Below are 15,884 nucleotides of genomic sequence, written 5' to 3' on the forward strand. Positions count from 1 at the left end.
CTGTCAGTTGTATTAAACTTAGTGCAGATAAGACTTTCATTTATTTTTCAAAAACTACAGAAAGCTGAAGTGTGTTATTTGAATTTGTAACCAATTATCTGATTTTTTTTCTTTCTGTAAAATTGTGTGATCCAGAAAATAATAATGTTATGGAGTGAACTGATTAAAAAAAAAAAAGTTCTTGGGAACATAGCTGAAAGCTGAAGCGGCCGTACTGTCAGCAGGGATGCATCTTAAATCACAGTCAAGTGTATCAAACAGCAGCACTCCCGTTCCTCCGAAACAAAGGATTCATGATTCTCCCTGTCAGAGGATTGTTTCTTGATGATCTTGTCCATAGTTTTAGAGCAAGAAAAAGCACATGGTATACTTGCTAGGAGTGCTTTACAGTCACTTAAAACAATAAAAGCAAGTAAAAATTTGAGTCATTTACCCTTTCTACCACACAGCAGCTCTCATTGCCAGTAAAAACAGTCATTGTTTTGGCTGTTGCCTCAATATCTATCTCTTGGTGCTCTACAAGGCAAAACAAACACAGTGGGACTTGAGGTATGTAAGAGCACCAAACGGTGAGTCTGTATGGGTTTGAGAGTCAGCTCTGGGGTGAGCATGAGCCTGTGCTGGCCTGCCCACAGACCTGCATGGGCTGTGTTAGCCAGAGGACATGGGTATTACAAGCTCCCAGAGAAACCTGCTGGTTCTTTCAGAGGCTACTGAGATGTGTTGACTTTGCAGCCACAAATCGGGCTTGGAGGCCGCCTTCACGTCGGCAGGCAGTGTCTCCATCTGTATAGGGACCAGTGGCAAGACAGTATGGGGACAGTTGAGGCTTGTTGGCTCTTCCATCCTGGTAATACCAGGACCAAAACATGCACCGCATCCAATGTTTCAAAGGGTTCCTCTTAGAAAAAGCTGCTTCAGCCTGTAGGGTTCAGTAGGTCAAAGTCAACACTGAATTTGCAATGAATGTATTGATAGCAGGAAACCAGTGGCAGCCGGTACTCGTGGGCACACCTAGGCATAGTATGTGAGAAAAAGGGACAAGGAAGAGTGCAGAGGCTGCCCTGATGAGAAACCTTTCCTCATCTCTGAATATCTTTTCCTGACAGTACCCTTCTGCTTAGCTAGCCAGATACGGGTAGAGCTGGGGTTGGGGTGTTGGGGCTTGTTTTTTTTAAGCCTGTTCTCCGGGGGTTAAGAAGGAAAAGAAGGCCTCTGTCCCTCCAGAATGGTTGCCAGCAGCAGTGTTCTCTCCTTGTGGTAGGAGAGAAGGTGTGGGTGCTCTGCTCTGGGACGCTGCTGGGCCCTGTGAGAGCAGGCCACTGAAGCTCCTACCGAAATGGATGGACTATGTTTCCCTGAGAGACAGTCCTGGATTTCCACATCTGTGTGCACTGTTTTGGTCAAAGCTCTGGTTCTCTGGGGTGAAAGATGTTTCTTTGTTTTGTACTGCCCTCCAGTTCCCTATTCTGTCACGTCTTGGTGTCCTACACGGTTTTTGGTGCCACCGGCCTATGAGAGCAATAGCAGGGTCCCAAGGGCATTTCAGACAGTGCAGCAAAATAAAAAAGCTCTGTTGTAAAAACTAATTAAAATCGCCACTGCTCAAGCGCTACAAAAATACAGGGCAAAGCTATGCAATGACATTCACCCTCTTCCCTGCTTAGAAATCTACTCAGGAGCCAAGTGTTCAGCATTGTGGTGTGCAGCAACCTTAACTCTGTTATCAGTGCCCTGCTGTTAGAAGAACGCATGCACCGTACTTCCCCTTCTGCTAATATGGGGGGCACCCCACCACAAATCCATTATGGGACAGGATCTGAAACCACAGCCTGCGCTCCCTCTAGAACACACTGCGTTGTTTTTTGAAGATAGGCCCTGTCTGAAGTCACACGATGAAAAGTAGATGCTGCAGCAACACCTCAGTACTTTCAGATGGCTAGTTGCGTGTTGAAGGGTAGTTGGCTGGGTTTGATTTTGCCTGAGTAGAGGTAGTTTGTGTTTCTAACCACATGCCAGAACTTGACGTGTAGTTGCACAGATTTTTCCCTTCTTTTATTAGGAAATTGCCTTTAACAACTTTAATGTTTTATCGGACTTTTTCATATGCATCTTTCTTTTCTAGGTGTTTCCGACAATTAGGGTTTGTTTATGCATTGAAGTAGCATTACTTATCTGTTTAAGGGTAAGCAATGCTAATAGGGCAAGTGTAGCTGTGGTTGTAAGTCAGTATTTACTGAATAAAGTTGGTGTAATGAACTCATTGGCAGTGAGCCTGTGAAACCACGCGGTTATGTGTGGTTCATTTCAAGGAGGGTGTCACCTATGGTGGTGGTGCGTGCACGTGGTGGTGGTATAAACTGCAGTTAGTCACGCTCCCACTTGTGCCCTGCAGCATCAGTTTGAGGATTCAAGGATCCCTGATGCTGGTTTCCACTCATGGCTTTTTCAGAATCAGTTTTATTATTGAATGTCAAATGCTGTCTTGAAGTATGGGACTGGGAAGTAGAAACAAAATTAATCTGTTCTGCAAAACTCCCTGCCTGATGCCACTTATGGTTACCAGCCCTTTTTAGAAACCATTTTTCTACAAGTTGTGATCACAGGGTCGTTGTGTTATGTTCCATTCTGTATGTTTCTGTTCCTTTGCAGGGAAGGATCATGTTTGCAGATTTATTGGCTGCGGAAGGAATGAAAAATTTAATTACGTGGTCATGCAACTTCAGGTGAGTTCTGTGCTTCCTCTGTCTTTCCCCCATCCCACAGAGGTGGCATCACAGGGAAGGATTTACAGTGAAAGAATAAGGCCAAGCACTGGTGCAGACACTTTGCTGAACATAGGAACTGGGTGAAATGGGAGACAGTGAGAAGGGGTGGTGTTGCTGTGATATCCCTTGGGGTACCTCCAGTTGTCAAGACGTGCTAAGATATTTCATAGCTCCACTTTTCTGTTTAAAATGTCTCTCAGACAATCTTCTGGGGGAAGCACTCCATTCAGAATGCATGCTGGAGCTACCCGCAGCATCTTGCAGCAGTGGCAGCTGTTTGAACTATCTCCTGCTGAGCTGTGATAGAGCATTTAAAATGTGTTTTGCATCAGAGCTCAAGTGTGGTCAGAGCCACTGGTCTCATACCAGCAGCAGTCTTCTCTGTGAAAGAGAATGATCTCTGGCTCCATCTCTACCAAGCTCAGCGGTAGCGTGGCGTGTGCTATGGAAGTTTTTTTTCTCCTATTTGGGCACCACAGATACTAAACCAACCTGAATAAACACTTGGATAGCTGGCAAATGGTCACTGTACTGCTAGACAGCCAGTTACTCCTGTTGGAGGTAGCCAGCTGAAGAGTTGTATGGGTCTGTCTACAGAACAACAAGACCCTCAGGGACCCCTGAGGGGTTGAGCATGAGACTTTACTAAGCAAATGCGCATAGTTAGGTTTTCATAGACCGAATGTGGTGGTACTGTCACGAAAGCAGGTTTTTTTGTTGTTTTTTTTTTTCATGAAAGAAGCTTTGGTTTTCAGCATTACAGTCACAGGAGAAAGAGATAGAGGGGAGCAAGTGGGAAGATACATCTGAAGATACATCTGAATACATCTACACATGGAAAAAAGGCCTTTAAGGGGGAGAGGGAGATTGTCCCCGTCTCAAGGGGAATACTTTGAAACTAAAGCTGCTTCTTTCTGACATAGTTGCTTTGGAAACTAGCCTGCCCCATCACCTGTCAGACGAGTTGAAAGGGAGCTTGTCCTAACTCTCTTGTAGCTTGTATGATCAGGGCTTTGATATACAAAGCACTGTCTGATTACACCATACAAGCCCACCCTTCCCCTGAAGAGCTTACAGCCCCTGTTGTGTTTCTTTATGTATGATCTGGGTGATAGTACATGCTGAAGTGAGAAGGGTGAATTAGTAAGCAACAAGAAGTAAGCTGCTGCATAAACTGGAAGGTTATTTTTAATTAAATGCTGAATGAGGTAAAATAGACACCAGAAGACCCCAGTGCTTCTTTAAAATATGCTTCTCACTTTTTTGAAGTGCTTGACTTTGCCTTTTATGCAGTGTTGGCATCCCAACTGCTGATGCTACAGACAGAACAAAACCTTTTGCTCTCTAACCAACCCTGACTATTGCTGCAGATGCAGTGTGAGTGTGAATAGGATTCTTGACAGGGCTAATTTGGAGCTCATAGTACAACAAGACTTCTAACCCCAACCCTGCCCTTAACAAGCCTGTTGAAGATGACTATACCTTGGGGGGAAAAAATTCTTTGCACAGAATCTCTTACTTTCTAGTCTGTTCTTGACTATGTAGCTGAGCTTGTAGAGTCAGCAAAGCTAAAATGTATTTCATTATTTGTTAATGAAGGCTTTGCTGCTTAAAGCAGAGCTCGTTTTGCACCATCACTCTTCAGGCTAAAATTCCCCTTCAACTTCAAGGTCTGCTGCGATGTGGTTTATCATGTATCCTTCTGGCTGTAGTGTACTGCAATTCCCCCTTTCTCTTTGCTCACATGGACTGAAGCTTCCAGCCTAAGCCTTGCAACTCATTGCATCTGCTCAGTTTCTTAGCCTGCCTGGTTGTATTTGTTTGCAAAATAATCTTCAGTCTTTTCCTGAGGGCAATATTGGATGATCACAGCTTTCACATGCCTGGAGAGCAGGTCTCTGAGACTGTTATCCTAACCAGCTGGAGAAAATTATGGAACGTTTCAATGTACAACTCTGAAAAAAAATCTTACTGAAAAAAAATCAGTGTCCAAAGAACCACTTTGCAGGGGAAAGAAAGATCTGCCATCAGTTTAGAAACTAGGATCTTTCAGGATAATGATGACAAATCTGTACTGCTTCTAGTAAAATGTCACAGAAATGTTAAAAAAAGAAAAAAGATAAGACTAAGGAACAAACTTGGACCAGTTGCAGTTGCTTAGCTGTATCTGTATTAGCTGGTCTGTCAGGTGTGGCTTTCAAGGCACCAAATCCCTGGAGCAAGACAGGGGTGAAACCAATTTGAAAGGTTAGTCTTAGCTAAAGAGCCAGTTGCAGTTGGTTCCTTAATGTCTGTCCAAGTTATTTACTTGGCACTTGGAAATGGGTGAATGAATAGATGGCATTTTACTGGTTTGGAGAACAGCTTGTGCTTTGTCATCAAATGTTTGGTATCTTTTACGTATGTTCTGCAGCGGACTTTGTTTGAATACACCTGGACTTTTTTTGTAAGCAAATATTATATGCTTATATACTATTCGGATAATCAGCGTGTCCATATAACTTGTTCTTGATGCACACTATCTGAAACAGTGTACTTTCATTCCCAGTGGTTTTGATCATTTGATACCTGCATTAGTTCTGTAGATTAGAGGGGCAGTCTGTCATAGAAGATACTAATTTTCAAACCTTATTTCTCTTTACAAATCAAAAGAGGTATAAGCAAAACTGAAATGACAGGGATCAAAGAACACGTGATTCTAGTGTTAAGTCTGTCCCTTTTTTTTGTTGTTAAATTGTTTTTATTTTCATGCTGTACTGTTAGATTTTTTTTCCCAGAAATTTAATTAATTGGAAGTAAATTGCTTTTTTTTTGAAAAAGTATTTTTAAAGTCACTGGAAAAAATCGTCCTTTCCTGATAGACAGCTTTCCCCACTGCAGCATTGCCACGACAATGGTGACTTGAATTTGAGCCAGACAGTTTTGTCCTGGGGAATTTGTGATGAAACTGCTTCTATGAGCTGTAACAGATAGCTTCATGACCTGTTTATCATATTTGAACTGCTCTAATCTTTACTTGTCTCAGAGAAAAGTCAAAGGTTGTTCTTAATTCAGCTTCTGCGTAAACTGGGTTTGACAGTAAGGAGATGCTAGGCTTATACAATTTGAGGCATTGCTGTCCCTGCCTTGCCTATTTCCCAAATAATAGATCAGCTGACTTCCCAGGATATCAGTTTAATATCCTCTTGTCTGCAAATTCATCAGTTAAAAGTTAAAATGAAGCATTAAAAGACCATGTAGAACAAATAAAGGAGACATAAAGATAAACACATCTGATTAGCATTTCTGCTTTTGGGGGGATGCATGTTAGATCTTGCAGCTGTGCAATTCTCTGATTTATTGTTATGGTTTAAATATTGTATTGATTGTTTCAGGGCCGAAATCTTGCAGATCTCAGAAGAAGTCAGCCTCGAGGGACTTTCACGCTGAGCACAACACTGCGATTAGGCAAACAGATTCTGGAGTCAATAGAAGCCATTCACTCCGTGGGATTCCTGCATCGTGACATCAAGCCTGTACGTTTTTTTGGAAATTTGCCTTTTGGTGGTATGTCTGTTATATTTGAGTCAATAAAGACAGCCTGGTGGGTTGAACGTGGACATATTTCAATGAGGGCATTTAGGCTTCCTTGCACCCTCCCTCTGTCTGACACACAGGCTATCTTCTATAAATATAAAATGACAGTGTTATATCATTATTCCTTTAAGTGCATAGCAAACCAGTTTTTATTGGCAGAGACCAATCCATGGTGGATTAGTAGCTGTCAGTCATATTTGTTCCAGTGAGGATCATGTGAGGAAGCAATCGAACCTTGAGTAATCATCTGAAGTCCAACCAATTACTGCTTTATAAAAGGAATTCAGGAAGGATGTCTTGTACTGTGACCTATCACTTGAATAAATGCCATTTCATTAACTAAATAATCCTTTTAATCTCTTCTGAGCAACTGCCAATTGGAGCACAGTTTCCAGTGTTGGAAAACACAGTTGCAGTGATGGTCATCTAGGTGCCTAGGTGAGGCACAATAATTCCAAGTCTCACTGCAGGAGCCAGCCTCTTTCTTGGAACTCTTAACGATGCTTGACCTGAACACCTCTTATTACACTATTGCCATGACAGTCTTCCTTGTTCAATTTACTGCTTTTAAAATCAGCTGGTTTTGGTCGATCAGATTCATCTGAAAAGTAAGCTAACTTGTCACTAGTGAGGCTGGCCACAAATCCTTTTAGCAGCCGTCCAGTATGGTAAAGGCCACAACTTCAAGATGGGAGTTAAATGAGAGCGGCTCAACTTCCTTGTTGTCAATTTATTTACTAAGAACCAAACCCATTGGTTTTTTAGATGCCTGAATGTTCAGAAAAATTTAAATTTCAGATAAATTTTAACTGCAAAGTGAACTTACTAACATGGCAGTGATTCTTCAGGTCATGATGTTTAAGATGCACCATGAGGTGTTTCTGAAAATTCCTCTCATGTTTTCACCAGAAGTGTGTGAGGCTATATGACAAAGTTTTGTCAACAAATGGTGGCTCTTAGCCAAGTTGCTGTTATCACACTTTTTTTTTTTTTTACTTCTTTTTGTCTAGTCCAATTTTGCCATGGGCCGCTTACCTTCAACGTACAGGAAATGCTACATGTTAGACTTCGGTCTGGCCCGTCAGTATACCAACACCACTGGTGAAGTCAGGCCAGTAAGTAAATTTTAAGTATTTTTTTGTTTCCAGTTCTGCTGTTGGTTAGGCAAGAAAAGGTTTTGTTACTTGGTTGGTTTTGTGGTTGTTATGCTTGGATATTATATTGGACTGCGTTTTCTGCAAGGCGAAAAGCAGCACTTGACTTTGAGCTGGTGATCAAAGGGATGCTTGCTGTTGTCTCACAAGATGCGTGGCTTTTATTTATTGTTACTATTTTTTCCTTCAGGTTAATTGTATTTTCCATGGGCTTAGAATACTTACTGGGTGCATGCTGGCCAAGCAAAGAGAATGAACCCAATGCTGGCCACGTAACTTTCGTAGCATCAGAGAGCTCGCGTACTTCAGGTCTCTGAGAGCATGATCTGGGGAACAAGGTTGGTGGGTTCATAAAGCCTCTTAAAACCAACGGGAGTTTAGAGGCTAGCATGATCTCTGAGGCTGAGCTTCCTGTGAACTGTAATGCTGTTAGCAACCTCGTCTGGTTCTGGTTTTGTGCCTATTGCCCCCTGACTGGGTTTCTTAGGGGTAGTATTTGTGTGCCTGCTTGAAGAGGAGGTAAGAGCAGGGAGCATAACTGGTACTACCTGGCCTGTGTTTTATCTTCAGTCCTTTTACCAGCACCATACTGTCTGGTGTCACTTCATAAGGGTGCCGTAGGCTTCAGACACTCTAGGTATTCCAACAAGTTGCAGTCAGAGCATTCCTAGATTTATTCTGGAATACAGCACAAGCTTGGAGGGGTCAGACAATCTCTCTGTTTATCATCCTAGGCTAGTACCTTTACGTCTCCACAACTTTTCCATCTGCGAGATATTAGTTGTTCTGGAAACTGTTGACAATGTGAGAGCTAAATTCAAAGCCTCTATAATGCAGGATATGGTTAGGGAGTAGGAAGAAAGAAAAGATCAGTGAGCAAGTTCTGTGTCTTGAGCAGATGAACATAGGTGGGGGATTTTTCTTCTATTTTTTCATATTTTTGTAAGTTTGTTCAAGGTGTGGAAGGATCATATATGGTAAAGTTCCATACACCTGTTCTCATATGCCATACTTCAGGTGATAAGTGGATTTTTAGCAAAAATAAAACAATAAAAATAAATAATTTTCTTCAATTCCTTTTAGCATTATGCCTCAGTCACCGGGCTGTTTGATTCCTTTGTGTCCCTGCTGCCCAATACCACTATTGAGTTCCACTTACTGGACTCAGATTTGCTTAGAGAAGCACAGTGAGATTGCTACCCAAATAATGCATTGAGAATTGGGAAGGAGATGGGGCAAATGGGAGTATGAGAACAAGTGGAATTAGATTTTTTCTTCCCTGCCCCCACACCTCACTCTCCCTAGTTGTGCTTCTGTGTGCTCCTTAATCTGATTTAGGCTCAAAGTGCTCTCTAGAGTAACTGGTCTGTAGCGGTGGGGTGGTGAGGCTGCAGATGCCCAAAGTGATGTTAACCAGCAGCCCTGAACAATAACATCGAGGAGGTGAAGCACTTACCCTTGCAGCTGCCTCTTGCTGGCAGAAAAAGTAGAAAACTCTGCTCTAGAAGACAGTGTTGCAGAGCCACTCCTAAGCTGTGCCTGGAAGAAATCCCAAATGCTGACTAAAGAGAAGAGATATTTTCATATATTTTATAACTTTTCTTTTGTTTCTCTTTTTTTTTTTTTAATTGAGAGCTCAGTCTTTCATTTCACCAAGAAGCTTATTTCAAGCCAATAAGGTAGATTCTTCTTTCATCATTCTCTTTCAGTTCTTTTATAAGTGAGGAGTAAAATTCCCAGATACGTAACACAATCATCTTGTATACATCTTTTCATCATTTGGTTCTGAGGCACAATATAAAATGTATGTAGGAGAAGGAGGTCACTCTCTTTTTCTGGAAGCACGTCTGAATTTCACTTTCAGTCATATTAATTTTTTAATAGACATTTTCTGCTCAGGTAGGTTCCGTGCAGTTTCCTAGAGTTTCATGTATTACCTTATATTATGGAAAATACCATAAAAATACTTGCCATTTTTACATCCTCCAAAATTCATAACCTCAGTCTTGCTTGTCAGCTATTCTGAAACACTCTGAATTACTTGCTTGAATTACTGAATACAGATGCTGGACTTGGCTTTTAGGATGTTGTGATGTGTTTTTTTGTTTTGTTTTGTTTCGTTTGTTTGGGTTTTGTTCGTTTTTTAAATCTTTGACATTCTTATTTTTGTCCGGTTTTCTATATTGAAAACACCCTTGATTTTAAAAAAGGGAAAGGCCAGCAATTCCATGGAACAAAATCCACTATAAAGTTTATCGACACTGATTTTTTAATTATTTTATGTCAATTCACTGATGTCAGACAGAATGGATTTTTTTTTTTTTTTGATATAAAGAGGCAAGGAGCCCCTTAGCAGACAGATGGCATAGGCTGTTGTTGAAAATGTTTCATTTTGATTTTTTGAGAGATTAGTTGAAACCTTGACCCCCTGATATACCTCACATGGGATGCTAATGTTAGCACAAATGCCTCTCTTTGGAGGAAAGCTATTGCACAGATTTGCTTTTGTGGAAATAGGCTCACACCCCGATCACTTGTCCCTTGCCAGTTCTTGCAAAATATACTGTACAACAGTCTGCAGGAACTCGCATGGCAGGATAGAGACAAAAGATGGTTGGAACCAGAAGGTGTGTAAGGAAGCATCAGCAACATTTTTTTCCTGTGTCAGCAATTAGAAAAAATTAGTTGTTTTCAGGAGTCTCATTACTCAATATTTCTCTGAGAGTTGTAGAAATCATTGTTTGATGTTTACTCCTTTGGACAGGTAGAGCAGATGTGTATCAGCCATGTAGCCGTTTGCTGTCCGTTGTGTGCTGAGAGCTTCTTACAGCTGGACTGGAGTCTGTTACTTTGGCTGACATCAGCATTTCCAGCGTCTGTATCAGAGTCAACAGCCTGGTTAGCAGGAAGGACTCTGGCTATTATGGTAATCAGGGCAGACTGCCAGTGCAAAAAGCTATTTTTTTCCAGAGGTTTTTGGTTTCAAATGCTTGTAAGTGAGGACAGAAAAATGAAGGAAAAGAGAGGCAGCATGACAAATTTCCCAGAGAAGATGCTGATTTCTTTACCATTTCTCCAAATCCCCAGTACCCCCTCTCTCCTGTTTCAAAGGTGACAAATACTGGTTAAGAGCTGTGATCTGCATTCAGCAAGGCATGTCTGACCTGAGATTTCCCATTTCTCAAGGGAGTGCTGACAGTGATAGCGCACAAAGTATTCCTGGTCCATTACCCTTAGTATGCAGCACCAAAAAATATTACTTACATATTTACTGAAAAATAACTTGGTCACAGTCAGATTTCAGTCAGATTTCTGGGACTGTAAAACTCCTGAGTAAAACTCCTGAGGTCCCTTTCCTAGGGAATGAATATTAATTTTGTTCAAAGCTGTGAAGTTTTAGTGAGAAAGATCACAAGATGCCTGCTTGTTTGTGGTAGTCTGCCGTCAGGTGAAAATGTGGGAATTCATGTAGCCGAGGAATTACTGAACCTGGGACTTCCAAATTTGGGTGATGAACTAATACTGGAGAAAAGAAACAGTGCTCCTGTTCATTGTTGTCCTTTTTTTTGTGACTCTGCACTTTCATTTCTTTATTTTCTGGTTCCGTTCAATGTTCACCAGAAAACTTCTGGATTGCTTCACCCAGACGTATTGCCTCTCCAGGCAGAGATCAGGCTTAGCCAAGCCCCCTACATGAACCAGCGCTTGCAACAGTAAGGCTCCCTTCAGTTGTCTAAACGAGGCTTCATCTACTTTCTCTTCTTGATCAGACAGTCGGTAGCAGACGATTACCATTACGTTGCTTGTGTTAGTTATTGCTTATCAGTTATCCATCAGTAGTGACCATCTCATCACCTGCCCCAAGGAGAGCTTCATACAGACCGATCAGTAGTCGGTCTCTGTATACTCTAGGACACCCCTGATGGTGTTTCTGGTGCTCCCATGAGTGAGCAGCAGTGGGTTAATAGTCAGAGCGACACACAAACCTTGGCAGTCTGTCCTTATCATCCCAATCCTGGCCCCCAACAAGCCACAAAGTTCCTGAGACATCAGGTCAGATGGGGCACCAATTTCCTGCAGGAAGGAGTCTTCAGTGATCACCATTCACCTCTGCTTCTTGGTACGAATTTTGTGTCAGGCTCAGATGGCTGTGAGGTCTCCCCGACAGGCCTTGTTGCTCCTCACCTGCTCCCAGGTTACGGTGTCCATTCTGCAATCGCAGACCTACGTGTGGTGCAGGAGCCTCCTGCTGCCAGCTCCCATCCTTTTGGGAGCCTCCGTCTGCTTTTTCCTTTGAATGTAGCTGCATGCTGTCACTTTTTCCTTGCATTGGAAGGGTTTAGGATCCTCACTTTCAGAGGCTCTGTGAAGACTCCGTTGGTCTCTTGTTTCACCCTTCCAGATGCTGTGCAGTCTGCTCCCCTCCTTCCCCACCTCACCAAAACCTGGCAGCTATGGGCCTGCACCAGAGCACTTGTTTTACACATGAGGCCACCGCAGAGGCACCAGGTGCTCTCTGCAGCCTGGTGTGGATGGACCGAGTTGTCCTTGTCTATATGCATGAGTGACTCAAAGAACACTGTGATCTTACTTTCCCCTAGAAAAACTGCACAGGCTTTTCCTAATTACATCCCAACTAGCCATATCTCTATTGATTTTGTCATTTAGGAGAATTTCAAGTGTTTATTCTGGTGTAGGGGGTGTGAAACTACATGGTACTTCTTACAAATTAGCGCTGCATGTGCCAAAATGAGAGAGAATGCAGGGGGGACTGTATCTGCCCAACTACATGTACCCTATGTGTAGATATCCAGAAGCAACTTCTTTAGGGCTGGAGGCAGGATAGCAGATGAGATGTATAGAGCCAGTGAAGCAATTGTTATGGTCCATATGGAACAGAGTGAAGAATGCTACAAAACTTCAGTGCCTTTTTACAAAACCAGATGAGGCAACAGAGTTAATAACGCATATGATACCACCCATCCAGTTTTAAAGAGGGTATTGCAGATCGAAACAGTATTCAGAAGAGAGCAATGACAAGCTCACTTGGAGAGGGATCATAAAGATTGTAATTAGAACCTGGAAGAAGAAGAATAAAATAAATGTTATAACAGTCCGTAAAATACTGTAAAGCCTTGAGAGGGGAGTAAGAGAGCCTCTGTTCTCTCTGGTTACAAAGGAGCAAGATATTCAGTGAAACAGGTGATAAACCTAAATAAATCCCAATAAAGGGATGCATTTGTTCACAAGGTATCACTTGCTGCCACACACAGTACGCACTGGATGAGTATGTGTGCAGGGCAGAAACTGTGGTCTAAATAGCAGTGATGACACGGTGTGTGCTGTGATAAAGAAAAGGACCAATTGTGGAGAAAATGCCAAAGGTTGTTATAAAATACAATGAGGAGGTTATAAAGTGGCAGATGAAATTCAGAGTAGGTAAGTGTGAAAGGTGATGCTCGTGGTGTGTTTAGGAGAGAAAGAGTTCTAATTCCCATATTTGTTAGTGGCCTCTGAGCTGACAGGTAGAGATGATAAGTGACACCTTAATGTTATGGAATATCTATGTCTTTGTGAAGGTATGATACTTTAAAAAAAGGCTTTAAATAGCAAAAGTCATCAGGAAAGGAATACAGGACAAAACGGAGGTCACTGTGGATGAGATGGGGGTGGTTTTTCAGAGTTCTCGTATCATACCTGAGAAAAATTCAGACCCTGGGACTGATCTGAGGTAGTCTGAGTATCTGCTGGCCTTGTTCTTGAAAAGAGCATATCTTTGTATTGCTCAGAGAACGATGGTAGTAGCAGTTGCAGGTATTAGGCCATCTCTGCCATCTGTGGCCAAAAGAGCTTGCTCTAGAGTGCTTTACTTTTTAGCCCCTCTACTCTGAGTCATTTGCAGGGGCTTCACTTCGTGGCTGACTCTGGGAAAGCTCAGCAGCAGGCAAATGGGTAAATAGAAAACCTGTTGAGAAACATTTAAAAAATGGAGATAGGTGAAAGAACAGATGTTGCCTTCCATACTGATGGTGTTCCTCCAGAACCTTTGCACCACATTTTTACCTGTATGCAAAAGAAAATTGCGAAATGTGGAGACTCTGGGGGGCGGTAGCTTGGGGGCAGTGTCATCTAGGGCCAATTAGAACTTTGTCCAGGCTACTGAGATGTAGGAAGTACTTTTTTCTTCCTTTAATACTTAAAGCAATGCTTCATCCAAGGCCACTATCCTTTCTTTTTCAAACTTATGCAGCCCCCTCCAGTACCCTCTTCCCCACAGAATCTTCCCAGGATTTGTGCTATTACGTAACTTTGGTGGCAAGGAAGTGCAGGTTTTTTTTCCCATCCCGGTGGGATGGTACAGCTGGCAGCTGTTTAACCTCTTTGTTTCTCAGTTTTTCAGTCATGGAAGGCTTGGAGATCTGTTTAAGAAGAGATAGGTTATGGAGGGTAACTGTTACTTCAGCTCCAGTTAATAAGTGCTTTCAGATGCAGAGGATACTCTTCTGAGAAACAAATCTAGTTTTTCCTTTGTGATTATTTTTTTTTGCCTCCCTCCCATGAAAATGTACATTTTGGGGTGAATCCCAAGACCGTCCATAACAAATTTGACATTACAGGATACATAGACCTTTTCTATGAATCTAACCATTCTTTCTTCTAAATACAGCCTTCTGCCATGGCTGAGACAGAGACGAGAACAGTCTTATTCCCTGTAATGTCCCAGCTGCACAACCGACCTTTGCAATGCAGCAGTGAACTGTAAGCACTCATTGCCGAGGCATATTTTAGACAACAGAGCTAAAAAGCTAGAGAATGGGTTGAAAGGTTGTCTTTTAAAATTTTTGGAAGTATCTTCTGCAGCAAGCGTACAAGAAAAATTGTCATCTCACCTTCATTTTTATAGCAGAGTGTGTTCGATACAGAGAACTAGGGCTGAGTAGAAAATTTGAACTTGGAGGGGAACAGAGACATGAACACTGTTATACAGATAATATGATGAGCAGCCTGTGCTCGTATGCTGGAGGTGTGCGGGGTCTTAAAGGTCTTCAGTGCTAATGTGGGTCAGTTTTTTGACAATAACTCCTTCATCATTACTGGTCTTTGTTCAAGTCTGCTAGGCTTGTCACTAACGTGCCATACAAACAGCGTTATGCTTTCCCTCTCTCTGTGACACCCTGCCTTCAGAAACATATTCCCCGTGGTTCCACGGATATTAATTGAAAGCAATGGAGGTTTTAGCAACTTGGTCTTATTTATTAGAGAACAGAGGAAAGGAGAGGCTATGCTATGTTTTTCCAGGAGTCTCTCTCCGTTTGCAGGATCTGACACTGAGCTGTTATGCTCAGCAAGCATTTTTTTTTTTTAGCTTAGTCAGCTGCAGCCCATTGATTAGATCTCGATCTCCTCGTGGCTCAGACTGCACTGCAGTAGTTTGCAGTGCCTTGCTGAAAATACCATGCATGTGTGAGGGCGGCTCTGTGATTCGGTGGGTAGAGAGGAGAGGTTGTAGGCAGGGCAATGCGTAGCCTGTGTAGACGAGCATGATGAAGGCTGCAGAAATGTGTCAGCTAATTGATATATTTATTTTCCAAGTGTCTGCGCACAGTGTTAAAAATAGACTTCACTGCAGCGAACAAGGTATTAGAAGAGGAAAGTATTGTACGTTTTGCTAAAGAGTAGTTGTCCTCCCTGCTGGAAAGTGAGCTATAAAATAACACAAAGGATGTTAACTCCTACATCCTAAGACCCCAAATATTCAAACATAGAAGTCCAGTAGCTTTTATTCGTACTTTTTACTTGAAATGTATGTAAGAGTATAATGTTACTGATAAGATTAACAGCTTTGCAGTAGAATAAACAGATTTGTGGAGCTGTAGTACTCAGAGTACTACATTAGCTTAGGAAGGAACATAATTTTTGTCTTTATATTGTGAAAAAGGTAATCGCAGAAAAGGCTGACAGCACAGCATAATCACATTAATTCACTTAGAGATGGAAAGAAAGAAAGAAAAAAGCGGACCTATGTCTTTAAAAATATTGCACAATTAATGTATTGTGAAAGTGCCATTTCTGTGGGAGTGGGTTAGTTACAGAACATTATAGAACATTAGAACTATAGGACAATATAGAAAATTATGTAGAGGTTCTCATTGTTACTCTTGTTGTTGGAGTACCAAATTTGGACTTAGGAAGGGAGTTCATGTTCTGTTTTAAAACATTACAACTTTGGAAAGCCTGTGCAGTTTAAATGTATCAAAAGCAGATTAGTTGATGGAATTCAAAATCTGTTGGTGAGTAGGGCTTTTGTATCTTGTCCATTAGAACTTGCTGGTTTTTTGCTTTCTGTGCCTGGAAGCCCTCGTGCAGTGACGGTGACCTCAGATCA

At 42.0% G+C, this 15,884-nt stretch overlaps 1 protein-coding gene across 8 annotated transcripts in view; it reads left to right on the forward strand.

The window, feature by feature from the left end:
• TTBK1 (tau tubulin kinase 1) overlaps positions 1–15,884 on the forward strand; it is a 108,232-nt gene that overhangs the window by 33,665 nt on the left and 58,683 nt on the right. For 6 of the 8 annotated variants that reach the window (XM_083830506.1, XM_083830508.1, XM_083830503.1 and 3 more), the window contains 3 exons: positions 2,653–2,726; positions 6,143–6,283; positions 7,355–7,459. In XM_083830506.1, the coding sequence (XP_083686632.1) occupies positions 2,653–2,726; positions 6,143–6,283; positions 7,355–7,459 (320 nt within the window). Of the gene's footprint in view, positions 1–2,652; positions 2,727–6,142; positions 6,284–7,354; positions 7,460–15,884 lie in introns of those variants that run through there. The other 2 variants (XM_083830510.1, XM_083830511.1) reach the window with 2 other exon arrangements.

The sequence above is a fragment of the Anser anser genome (assembly GCF_964211835.1).
Source record: "Anser anser genome assembly, chromosome: 3".
Lineage (NCBI taxonomy): Eukaryota > Metazoa > Chordata > Aves > Anseriformes > Anatidae > Anser > Anser anser.